The sequence below is a fragment of the Trachypithecus francoisi genome, unplaced genomic scaffold (assembly GCF_009764315.1).
Source record: "Trachypithecus francoisi isolate TF-2019V2 unplaced genomic scaffold, Tfra_2.0 Lachesis_group15, whole genome shotgun sequence".
NCBI lineage: Eukaryota > Metazoa > Chordata > Mammalia > Primates > Cercopithecidae > Trachypithecus > Trachypithecus francoisi.
Window position 1 is genome coordinate 20,783,848 of NW_022681460.1, and position 12,883 is coordinate 20,796,730.

General features: G+C 35.6%; 1 protein-coding gene across 2 annotated transcripts in view; it reads right to left on the reverse strand.

Annotated features, from left to right (window-relative positions):
• TBC1D32 (TBC1 domain family member 32) overlaps positions 1-12,883 on the reverse strand; it is a 252,702-nt gene that overhangs the window by 50,166 nt on the left and 189,653 nt on the right. For both annotated transcript variants that reach the window (XM_033234429.1, XM_033234430.1), the window contains one exon: positions 4,836-4,961. In XM_033234429.1, the coding sequence (XP_033090320.1) occupies positions 4,836-4,961 (126 nt within the window). The remainder of the gene's footprint in view (positions 1-4,835; positions 4,962-12,883) is intronic.

A 12,883-nucleotide genomic window follows, 5' to 3' on the forward strand; every position in this document is an offset into this window, starting at 1 on the left:
TAGTGGGTTCTAAGGCTAGGATCAATGCATAGCTCATTCAAAATCAGGACATATTATATGTTTTACATGCTTTGCAACTGATGGTATCTATTCAAGGCAACCAATATCAAAAGAAGGCTTGACCTAGCTGGCTTGGAAGTGATAAAATGGTTATTTTCTAGACTGGTTTGATAATGCCACTAGGCTTGCATCTAATGCCCTTGAAATGGATATAAACAGGTACAATATAATTAATATGCAACCCAAAGTTTGTTGTGGGTTTGAGTTTTTTGTTGTTGCTGAAAATAAATAAATTTGTAGAGTCAACGTTATGCTTTAAATAAGAAGTACACTTTACTCACTATGTAAAATTGTCCCTTAATTATAGCCAGGATATTAACTCTAACCTACATTAACTAAATGAACCCTATTTCATATATAAGTACATTTTAAGTATGTAATTCTTGAAGAAAAATTAGTGTTCAATGGGTGAAAAGTCCAAAATCAAAGAGGAATAACATATGCTTTTCAGCAGTTGTAGCTGACAAGTTCTATCTCATAATATTTTAATGGCTTAGGACAAAAATGAAATGATTTTATTCATTGAACTCTATTCATATGATGATTTCAAAGCTAAATGAGTATTAAAAGTATAAGAATCCAGTCGTCACGGGTCAGAAAGGACATCAGTATTGTAAGCTATTTATGTTTATAGTTGCTTAGACCGGTTCCATCTTCACGTGTAGACATAAATTTTGCCATACTTACAAAAATCTTTCAAAAGTCTTTCTTCTATGAATTAACAAATTAAATAGGCCTCAGGTGAGAGCATTTAAATTCTACGTGTATAAACTTCTTTCTTTATAAATCACTTAATACTGTCTCTTGAGATTATAAATTTTGCAGAAAGAACAATGTCTTCATGAAGTTCAGATATAATCATTCTTAAATAATAATTTAAGATGCAAGATATACATTAGTAACAAAGATTATACAGAAAGACACTTTTACAACTCTAAACATAATGTAATAATGTAATTATTTTTACTTCAGCACAACCACGTTTGCTACATGCTATGTATTTAAGTAAAGTGCTTTAGTTAATGGGAAAAGACACAGCATATTGCTAAGCAAGTCCGAATCCTGTGCCTGAGATTAGGTCAGAAATACAGAAAATTCATTACATCTGTGAAAGAACTACATACAAAATAATTTGATACTTAAGAGTCACATGACTAACTGTATACATAGCAAGCCACACTATTTTCTGACAATACTGATATTCAAACATAATGTTATTAGATCAGTATATTAGAGGCTTACAGATGAACTAATTCTATATTGCATAGGGTAAAAATGACATTTACTAAAGTACTCCCAGAAAGTTCTAGATTTCTACTGATGCCTATTTATTCATTTTGCCCAGCAACCCTTAAATAGCAACATATATTTTTAGGTATTTTGAGGGATAGGCTATACTTATGTAACGATGCTAAAAATCAATCTATATGTGGTAATTGAACCTATGACTCTTATCTCATTAGTACATCTTTCTAACCAATTGTTAAGTGTAGCTGAACTACATAATTACTAAAGTGGCTATTTATCTCAGTATGACCAACAGCCTCACTGTCAACCCACTGAAAATTCCATTAACTCAAGGAAATTAATTCATGTCACAAAACAATCCCTAACTTTAAAACAAATTAACTCTAGGATGTTACTATCCAGAAAGTAAACTACAGAATATTCTTTCCTCTAAAGTGAATTTTTAAATTTTAAATGACAGATCTGGAATTTCTATAGAGGGTTTTAAATTATGGGCCTTCTCCCTTTACTCATATCTATTTCCTGGGGTAGGAATATGACACAAATAGACTATGAAACCAAAATTTATAATATTTATATACTAAGAAGAACATGTGGGTTTTCTGCCGAGAGAAAACTAAGGCAGACCGTTCAAGGATACTTGAGTATTGATTCTGCTTTCTCCTTGGGCTTTGTCATCTGCTATGGTCTGAATGTTGGGATCCCTGAAAATTTCTTATGTTAAAATCCAATACATACCCAAAGAGATAGTACTCAGAAGTTTTGCCTTTGGGAAGTGAGTAAGTCATGAGGGCTCTGTCCTCATGAAAGGAATTAGTGCCCTTATAAAAGAGGCTGAAAGGAGCTGTCCTTCCCTCTATTTCGCCATGTAAGGATGTAGTAAGAAGGCACCATCTTTGAAGTAGAGAGCAATTCCTTACAAGACACTGAATCTGCTGATGCCTTGATCTTGGTGTTCCCTGCCTCCAGAACTGTAAGAAATAATTTCCTAATGATTATTCATTAGAAATATTCTCAAGTATTTTGCTTTAGCAGCCTGAAGAAACTAAGATATCATCACAACAATAACTGACTCCAAAACTAAGATAGCTCCATGCTTTGAGTACCCATACAACCATTCTGTTTTTCACTTTTAGTATTCAATAAAGTACACTTTATTATAAAATAGTTTTGTGTTAGATATTGCCCAGCTACAGGATAACATAAGTATTCTGAGAACATTTAAGCTAGGCTAGGTTAAGCTATGCTATTCAACGGGTTAGGTGTGTTAAATGCATTTTCAACTTATGATGCATTTCTTAGGATGTAACTTCACTGTAAGGTGAAGAGCATCTGTATAATATTGTATTGAGTGAAAATGTCCAAAAAAAAAGTATAGTTTACATTGACTGATTTTGATTAAAAATAAAAAGTGATAATATATGAAGGATGAAATTACAGGTAAATTTTAGTTCTGTATTTTGCTTATTTATAATTTCTGATTTTCCAAAAATAAACACGTTAGATAATTGTCCAGTTGCTAAATGATGAATACTTACAGTAGTGGCAGAGGATATGAATGAGAAAGAAAGAATTAGAGACAGACTTAGGAATAGCATCTGTAAGACTTGGTGACTAAGAGGGCAGGTATAATTCAGGGGACAAAAGGAAGAAGTCAAGGAAAAGGTTTCTCCTTTCAATGATTGAGTAGATTACTATTGGTCATAATCAGAAAAGAGAAAGCAACAGGTAGAACATACTTCATTTTATACTCTCGATGGTATCTCACACAGGAAAAACCTAAAGATTGGGAGCACTAAAATTTAAACAAAGGGGACAGTAGGATTAAATTACCAGAGCAAAATAAACTTAAATATAACCAAAGGTAAATTAGAAATCACCATATTCCTTTTTAAAAAAGAAGACTATTATATAAGAAGACTTTTTATAATTATGAGTAATTATGTGGAATCACCTAATGCTCATTGCTGGAGACGAGATTTTACCCCAACACTATTCCATAAAAAGGAACCAGAAACCCTTAGACTCTATTTTTAAGAGTATCAAAGTAATGAATAGGCAGGGTGCAGTGGCTCATGCCTGTAATCCCAGCATTTTGGGAGGCTGAGGCAGTTGGATTACCTGAGATCAGGAGTTTGAGATCAGCCTGACCAACATGGTGAAACCCCATCTCTACTAAAAATACAAAAATTAACTAGGTGTCATGACATGCGCCTGTAATCCCAGCTACTCAGGAGGCTGAGGCAGGAGAATCGCCTGAACCCAGGAGGCGGAGGTTGCAGTGAACCAAGATTGCACCATGGCACTCCAGCCTGGGTGACAGAGCAAAACTCTGTCTCAAAAACAAAACAAAGTAATAAATAACTGAGGTCAAGACTTGTGGAAAGTGCCCCAAGATACCAAGATTCCAAAGAGAACACAGTTTTAATGGTAATGTTCTACATGTTTGTCCTGTTTCAGAGGAACGAATAAGAGTTAAAACAGCTGGTATTTCTCTTTTGTCTTAACTATCCTGCTAGAGATAAACTCAGAACTACATACACATTTAGTTCTTGTGTTTAAACTGAACATCATTCCAGTCTGCTGCTTTCTTAATTTGTTGTGCAAATTAAGAGTTTATTTTAAACTGTGCAGTCCACAGTTTATATTAAATATTCTCTATTATTCAATCAATGTTAAATATATACTTAGAATAGATATTTTATAAATATCTGGGGGGATAAAACATAGTTTAACTGCTCATTTCATACTCAAACTTTGGAGAACAATGTTTAATTTCTAAGCCATAAATATATAACATTATTCTCTGGAAATATTCCTCCAACAACTAACAATACAAAAACTTTTCTCTGTTTCCCATTTTAAATTTTGGAACAAATGACACAAATATGAAAACTATAAAGCATTGCTGATAAAGTACACAATACTTTTAAATTACAGTTTTCAGGAAATCTAGCTTACACTGACATTAGAACTTTTTTCTCAGCACTTCTTTTTACTTTATTCAGAATAAGTAATGTTAATTTAAAAAATGATTTCAGAAAACAAATGCACAAGTAGATAACTGAATACAAATAAACTTGTTTGCTAATTTAGAAAACATAGCTGTTCCCTTAAAACAAAATTTCTTTAGGAGTCACTAAATTTACTTGCATGCATATAAAAATGATTCAAAATAATAATGTTGATTAAAAAATCAATAAAATTTCTAAAAAATATAGCAATATGTCATACTTAGGTAAAAACTGGTAAAACCAAGCAAATTGCTACCTAGGTAGAGGTAGTGTTCTAATTTTACTCACCAAGACTGTTTAGACAGTTCCAAAAAAAAAGAAAAGAAAAAAAAGCAATGCTTAGTAGTGCCTCAGATTTTAATTTGTGTTCTCTTAAGTTTCTCAGAAATCAGCGAACTTCTGGAATTAGCATTATGTTTCCTACATATGCCAATACTCATCTTTAAGAACCACAGATTCTATGAATATAATTTTCATACATAAGAAAACCCAAAATGGAAACAATGTACTTACCCTCTCCACTGATTATATCAGGTTTGGCTTTCATCATTTTGCAAAATTGTCTTCGGCAGTTTACTATCCATTCAGTTTGTTTATCACATATTTTGAGGCATAATAAAAGCTTGCCAACATCATTGTCTAATCAGAAAGATAACATATTATATTATTATAATAAGACATGCTAGATATACTGAAAAATTATTAATGTTAACTATGCAAACAGTTGAAAATTCCATATGGAATACATATGGCTTTCAAAAGAAAACAGATATTCTTCTATAATTACATCTTATACCATTAATTGTTTGTTACATGCATTAAAAGTTCACAACAATGAATTACTGAATTACTAAAAGCTCATATAATGGATTGTGATTTATAATCATAATTCTTGAATAGCCTTTTTCTTATATGAATATGGCTCATTACTGAGTATCTGTTTTAATAGACAGCATGAACCTTAAAATTTCATTACGTAGACTGACAGGAGCACTAAACTCATTCCTCATGTACTTTCAGATACAATTTTTTATTTACTTCTTTAAAAGCAAAAAAAAGTGTAAAAAGTCTTTAGTCAATCATTTAGTTATTCATCTTGGAAAAAATCTGCTGATGAAGGGGTTAAAATACGCTATTCTGGCATCTTGATTATTTAAATTGAAGACACTTGAAAAACAGCAAGGGCAAGATCACATTGACCTTCTTGGTGTTTCTCTAGGAAGAAAATGAAATTCTCATGTGAAAGACATTCTCTATACTAGAAGAAAAGACAACATATTTACCTTCAAGGATGAGAAGTTGAGACCAGAGAGTACTTTGCAAACCTTATTAAAATGACTTATCTTTTAAGTCTCCCACATAATTTAGCCACGTTTTCACAGTTTATTATTCTTTGTTCAACTCGGTATACAGGTAACTGCTTCTTTGAGTCTTCATTTCCCTATGAGAACTCTCATGCCACATAAAACTTGCATTATGCTTTTCTCCTGTTAATCTGTTATTTCAATTTAATTATCAGATCCTGCTGGGACCCAAAGAGGATGGAGGTAGAGATTTTCTGCATATACACTGAAGATAATGAATAGGGCTAAAGAAAGTATTTATTGCTAAAATATAACTTTTCTTCTAAGTGAACTCACTAATACATAGCAGATTCCATTTAATTACGTAGCTTTAAAGGTACTTATACCCATGAGATTTTATTTTTAAGAAATCAATGAATAATATAGTAAATGAACAATTAAGTGTTGTTAAAAAATATGCATATGTATTCATATAGACATATACATATGTAAAAATTCAAAGGAGACAAAAGAGGTAAAGATGTTCTCTTATTTTCTAGAATAAAATGGGAGAATCAGCAGCCAAATTAATTCATAGCTTGTTCTTTACCACTTCTCTTGAAACAGATTTTGGGGATAAAAAGAGAACAAGAACCTTTTGAAATTATAGGGTTAAAGGTTTAATTGTTTCTGCTCTAAATTAGGGTATGGGAACATTAACACTACAAAATCATCTACCTAAGCTCTATTTTAGGTTAATTAATCCCACTAGGAAGACACCAGTGGTCAACCTGATACTTGAGAGGGTTTCAGCTAACAATGTCTTACTTTTTTCTTAAAAAAGAAAATTATAATGATGAAAGCAAGTCTTTATTCTTCCAGGTTTTAAAAATCAAATAACCTTTGCAGCATAATACAACTATTTAAATTTAACTTTTCAGCCCAATTTTTATAAAATTCCATTTACTACATACAGAAGTCCTCGTATGTGGATAAAGAAAATATCACTGCCCTCAGGAAATGCACATGTCATATATATGCATGTACATGTGTGTATATACATGTAAAAAAACAGATAATAATATTGCAATCAAGGCATGTCACTCCTATGATCTAAAATTTCAGTGTTATTTAGCCCTAAGAAAACTGCTACGTATTACTGCATGATTATCATATATAAAATCACGATTTTTGTAAATATTTCCCTATTTGACATTTAGGTCAGAAAAAGCCTTTTTATATAAAACCTACACACATACTCTCTCATACAAACACATGAATACACAGATACAAACACCAAACACATGTGGACTCACATAAATACATAAAGCAAAAAGTTGTTTTGTTGAAAGCATATGTAATTCTGATATTCAGGACTAACCTATTGTCTTTGAATACCAAGACTACAATGACACATTTCACAAACAGCCTCAAACAGAAGCAATAACTATAGAAAAATTATCAAGCATTAAATCAAAAGAGAAAATTATTCTTTTTAATAAAAACACTTAAAACTATAAACTCATAAAATTTGAACACAGCTAATAATTTTATTGAAAATTATCTTTTTTTATTTTTATTTTTATCATACTTTAAGTTCTAGGGTACATGTGCATAACGTGGAGGTTTGATACATATGTATACTTGTGCCATGTTGGTGTGCTGTACCCATCAACTCGTCAGCACCCATCAATTCATCATTTATATCACGTATAACTCCGAATGTAATCCCTCCCACCTCCCCCCTCCCCATGATAGGCCCCGGTGTGTGATGTTCTCCTTCCCGAGTCCAAGTGATCTCATTGTTCAGTTCCCACCTATGAGTTAGAACATGCGGTGTTTGGTTTTCTGTTCTTGTGATAGTTTGCTAAGAATGATGGTTTCCAGCTGCATCCATGTCCCTACAAAGGATGCAAACTCATCCTTTTTTATGGCTGCATAATATTTCATGGTATATATGTGCCACATTTTCTCAATCTAGTCTGTCACAGATGGACATTTGGGTTGATTCCAAGTCTTTGCTATTGTGAATAGTGCCGCAATAAACATACGTGTGCGTGTGTCTTTATAGCGGCATGATTTATAATCCTTTGGGTATACACCCAGTAGTGGGATGGCTGGATCATATGGTACATCTAGTTCTAGATCCTTGAGGAATTGCGATACTGTTTTCCATAATGGTTGAACTAGTTTACAATCCCACCTACAGTCTAAAAGTGTTCCTATTCTCCACATCCTCTCCAGCACCTGTTGTTTCCTGACTTTTTAATGATTGCCATTCTAACTGGTGTGAGATGGTATTTCATTGTGGTTTTGATTTGCATTTCTCTGATGGCCAGTGATGATGAGCATTTTTTCATGTGTCTGTTGGCTGTATGAATGTCTTCTTTTGAGAAATGTCTGTTCATATCCTTTGCCCACTTTTGATGGGGTTGTTTGTTTTTTCTTGTATATTTGTTTGAGTTCTTTGTCGTTCTGGATATTAGCCCTTTGTCAGATGAGTAGATCGCAAAAATTTTCTCCCATTCTGTAGGTTGCCTGTTCACTCTGATGGTAGTTTCTTTTGCTGTGCAGAAGCTTTAGTTTAATTAGATCCCATTTGTCAATTTTGGCTTTTGCTGCCGTTGCTTTTGGTGTTTAGACGTGAAGTCCTTGCCCATGCCTATTTCATGAATGGTACGACCTAGGTTTTCTTCTAGGGTTTTTATGGTATTAGGTCTAACATTAAGTCTCTAATCCATCTTGAATTAATTTTCGTATAAGGAATAAGGAAGGATTCAGTTTCAGCTTTCTACTTATGGCTAGCCAATTTTCCCAGCACCATTTATTAAATAGGAAATCCTTTCCCCATTTCTTGTTCTCTCAGGTTTGTCAAAGATCAGATGGCTGTAGATGTGTGGTATTATTTCTGAGGACTCTATTCTGTTCCATTGGTCTATATCTCTGTTTTGGTACCAATACCATGCTGTTTTGGTTACTGTAGCCTTGTAGTATAGTTTGAATTCAGGTAGCGTGATGCCTCCAGCTTTGTTCTTTTGACTTAGGATTGTCTTGGCAATGCGGGCTCTTTTTTGGTTCCATATGAACTTTAAAGCAGTTTTTTCCAATTCTGTGAAGAAACTCATTGGTAGCTTGATGGGGATGGCATTGAATCTATAAATAACCTTGGGCAGTATGGCCATTTTCACGATACTGATTCTTCCTATCCATGAGCATGGTATGCTCTTTCATTTGTTTGTGTCCTCTTTTATTTCATTGAGCAGTGGTTTGTAGTTCTCCTTGAAGAGGTCCTTTACATCCCTTGTCAGTTGGATTCCTAGGTATATTATTCTCTTTGAAGCAATTGTGAATGGAAGTTCATTCCTGATTTGGCTCTCTGTTTATCTCTTACTGGTGTATAAGAATGTTTGTGATTTTTGCACATTAATTTTGTATCCTGAGACTTTGCTGAAGTTGCTTATCAGCTTAAGGAGATTTGGGGCTGAGACAATGGGGTTTTCTAAATATACAATCATGTCATCTGCAAACAGGGACAATTTGACTTCTTTTTTTCCTAACTGGATACCCTTGATTTCTTTCTCTTGCCTGATTGTCCTAGCGAGAACTTCCAACACTATGTTGAATAGGAGTGGTGAGAGAGGGCATCCCTGTCTTGTGCCAGTTTTCAAAGGGAATTTGTCCAGTTTTTGCCCATTCAGTATGATATTGGCTGTGGGTTTGTCATAAATAGCCCTTATTATTTTCAGGTACGTTCCATCAATACGGAATTTATTGAGCGTTTTTAGCATGAAGGGCTGTTGAATTTTGTCAAAGCCTTTTCTGCATCTATTGAGATAATCATGTGGTTCTTGTCTTTGGTTCTGTTTATATGCTGGATTACGTTTATTGATTTGCGAATGTTGAACCAGCCTTGCATCCCAGGGATGAAGCCCACTTGATCATGGTGGATAAGCTTTTTGATGTGCTGCTGAATCCGGTTTGCCAGTATTTTATTGAGGATTTTTGCATCGATGTTCATCAGGGATATTGGTCTAAAATTCTCTTTTTTTGTTGTGTCTCTGCAGGCTTTGGTATCAGGATGATGTTGGCCTCATAAAATGAGTTAGGGAGGATTCCCTCTTTTTCTATTGATTGGAATAGTTTCAGAAGGAATGGTAGCAGCTCCTCCTGTACCTCTGGTAGAATTCAGCTGTGAATCCATCTGGTCCTGGACTTTTTTTGGTGGGTAGGCTATTAATTATTGACTCAATTCAGAGCCTGCTATTGGTCTATTCAGGGATTCAACTTCTTCCTGGTTCAGTCTTGGGAGAGTGGAAGTGTCCAGGAAATTATCCATTTCTTCTAGATTTTCTAGTTGATTTGCATAGAGGTGTTTATAGTACTCTGATGGTAGTTTGTATTTCTGTGGGGTCGATGGTGATATCCCCTTTATCATTTTTTATGGCGTCTATTTGATTCTTCTGTCTTTTCTTCTTTATTAGTCTTGATAGCGGTCTGTCAATTTTGTTGATCTTTTCAAAAAACCAACTCCTGGATTCATTGATTTTTTGGAGGGTTTTTTGTGTCTCTATCTCCTTCAGTTCTGCTCTGATCTTAGTTATTTCTTGCCTTCTGCTAGCTTTTGAATGTGTTTGCTCTTGCTTCTCTAGTTCTTTTAATTGTGATGTTAGAGTGTCAGTTTTAGATCTTCCTGCTTTCTCTTGTGGGCATTTAGTGCTATAAATTCCCTCTACACACTGCTTTAAATGTGTCCCAGAGATTCTGGTATGTTGTATCTTTGTTCTCATTGGTTTCAAAGAACATCTTTATTTCTGCCTTCATTTCGTTATGTACCCAGTAGTCACTCAGGAGCAGGTTGTTCAGTTTCCATGTAGTTGAGCGTTTTGATTGAGTTTCTTAGTCCTGAGTTCTAGTTTGATTGCACTGTGGTCTGAGAGACAGTTTGTTATAATTTCTGTTCTTTTACATTTGCTGAGGAGTGCTTTACTTCCAATTATGTGGTCAATTTTGGAATAAGTGTGATGTGGTGCTGAGAAGAATGTATATTCTGTTGATCTGGGGTGGAGAGTTCTATAGATGTCTATTAGGTCGCTTGGTGCAGAGATGAGTCCAATTCCTGGATATCCTTGTTAACTTTCTGTCTCGTTGATTGTCTAATGTTGACAGTGGGGTGTTGAAGTCTCCCATTATTATTGTATGGGAGTCTAAGTCTCTTGTAAGTCTCTAAGGACTTGCTTTCTGAATCTGGGTGCTCCTGTATTGGATGCATATATATTTAGGAGAGTTAGCTCTTCCTGTTGAATGATCCCTTTACCATTATGTAATGGCCTTCTTTGTCTCTTTTGATCTTTGATGGTTTAAAGTCTATTAATCAGAGACTAGGATTGCAACCCCTGCTTTTTTTGTTCTCCATTTGCTTGGTAGATCTTCCTCCATCCCTTTATTTTGAGCCTATGTATGTCTCTGCATGTGAGATGGGTCTCCTGAGTACAGCAGACTGATGGGTCTTGACTCTTTATCCAGTCTCCCAGTCTGTGTCTTTTAATTGGAGCATTTAGTCCATTTACATTTAAGGTTAATATTGTTATATGTGAACTTGATCCTGCCATTATGATATTAACTGGTTATTGTGCTCATTAGTTAATGCAGTTTATCCTAGCCTCGATGGTCTTTACATTTTGGCATGTTTTTGCAATGGGGTTACCGATTGTTCCTTCCATGTTTAGGGCTTCCTTCAGGGTCTCTTGTAAGGCAGGCCTGGTGTTGACAAAATCTCTAAGCATTTGCTTATCTGTAAAGCATTTTATTTGTCCTTCACTTATGAAACTTAGTTTGGCTGGATATCAAATTCTGGGTTTAAAATTCTTTTCTTTAAGAATGTTGAATATTGGCCCCCACTCTCTTCTGGCTTGGAGAGTTTCTGCCGAGAGGTCTGCTGTTATTTTGATGGGCTTCCCTTTGTGGGTAACCCGACCTTTCTCTCTGGCTGCCCTTAAGATTTTTTCCTTCATTTCAACTTTGGTGAATCTGGCAATTATGTGTCTTGGAGTTGCTCTTCTGGAGGAGTATCTTTGTGGCGTTCTCTGTATTTCATGAATGTGAATGTTGGCCTGCCCTACTAGGTTGGGGAAGTTCTCCTGGATGATATCCTGAAGAGTGTTTTCCAACTTGGTTCCATTTTCCCCCTCACTTTCAGGCACCCCAATCAGACGTAAATTTGGTCTTTTTACATAATCCCATACTTCTTGCAGGCTTTGTTCATTTCTTTTTCTTCTTTTTTCTTTTGGTTTCTCTTCTCACTTCAGTTCATTCATTTGATCCTCAATCGCTGATACTCTTTCTTCCAGTTGATCGAGTCGGTTACTGAAGCTTGTGCATTTGTCACGTATTTCTTGTGTCATGGTTTTCATCTCTGTCATTTCATTTATGACCTTCTCTGCATCAATTATTCTAGCTATCAATTCTTCCACTCTTTTTTCAAGATTTTTAGTTTCTTTGCGCTGGGTACGTAATTCCTCCTTTAGCTCTGAGAAGTTTGATGGACTGAAGCCTTCTTCTCTCATCTCGTCAAAGTCATTCTCTGACCAGCTTTGATCCGTTGCTGGCGATGAGCTGTGCTCCTTTCAGGGGGCGATGCACTCTTATTTTTTGAATTTCCAGCTTTTCTGCCCTACTTTTTCCCCATCTTTGTGGTTTTATCTGCCTCTGGTCTTTGATGATGGGGACGTACTGATGGGGTTTTGGTATCGGTGTTCTTCCTGTTTGATAGTTTTCCTTCTAATAGTCAGGACCCTCAGCTGTAGGTCTGTTGGAGATTGCTTGAGGTCCACTCCAGACCCTGTTTGCCTGGGTATCAGCAGCAGAGGTTGCAGAAGATAGAATATTGCTGAACAGCGAGTGTACCTGTCTGATTCTTCCTTTGGAAGCTTCCTCTCAGGGGTGTACTCCACCCTGTGAGGTGTGGGGTGTCAGACTGCCCCTAGTGGGGGATGTCTCCCAGTTAGGCTACTCAGGGGTCAGGGACCCACTTGAGCAGGCAGTCTGTCCCTTCTCAGATCTCAACCTCCATGTTGGGAGATCCACTGCTCTCTTCAAAGCCTTCAGACAGAGTCGCTTGCATCTGTACAGGTTTCTGCTGCTTTTTTTGTTGTTGTAGTTTAGCTCTGCCCTGTCCCCAGAGGTGGAGTCTACAGAGACAGGCAGGTTTCCTTGAGCTGCTGTGAGCTCCACCAAGTTCGAGCTTCCCAGCGGTTTTGTTTGCCTACTTAAGCCTCAGCA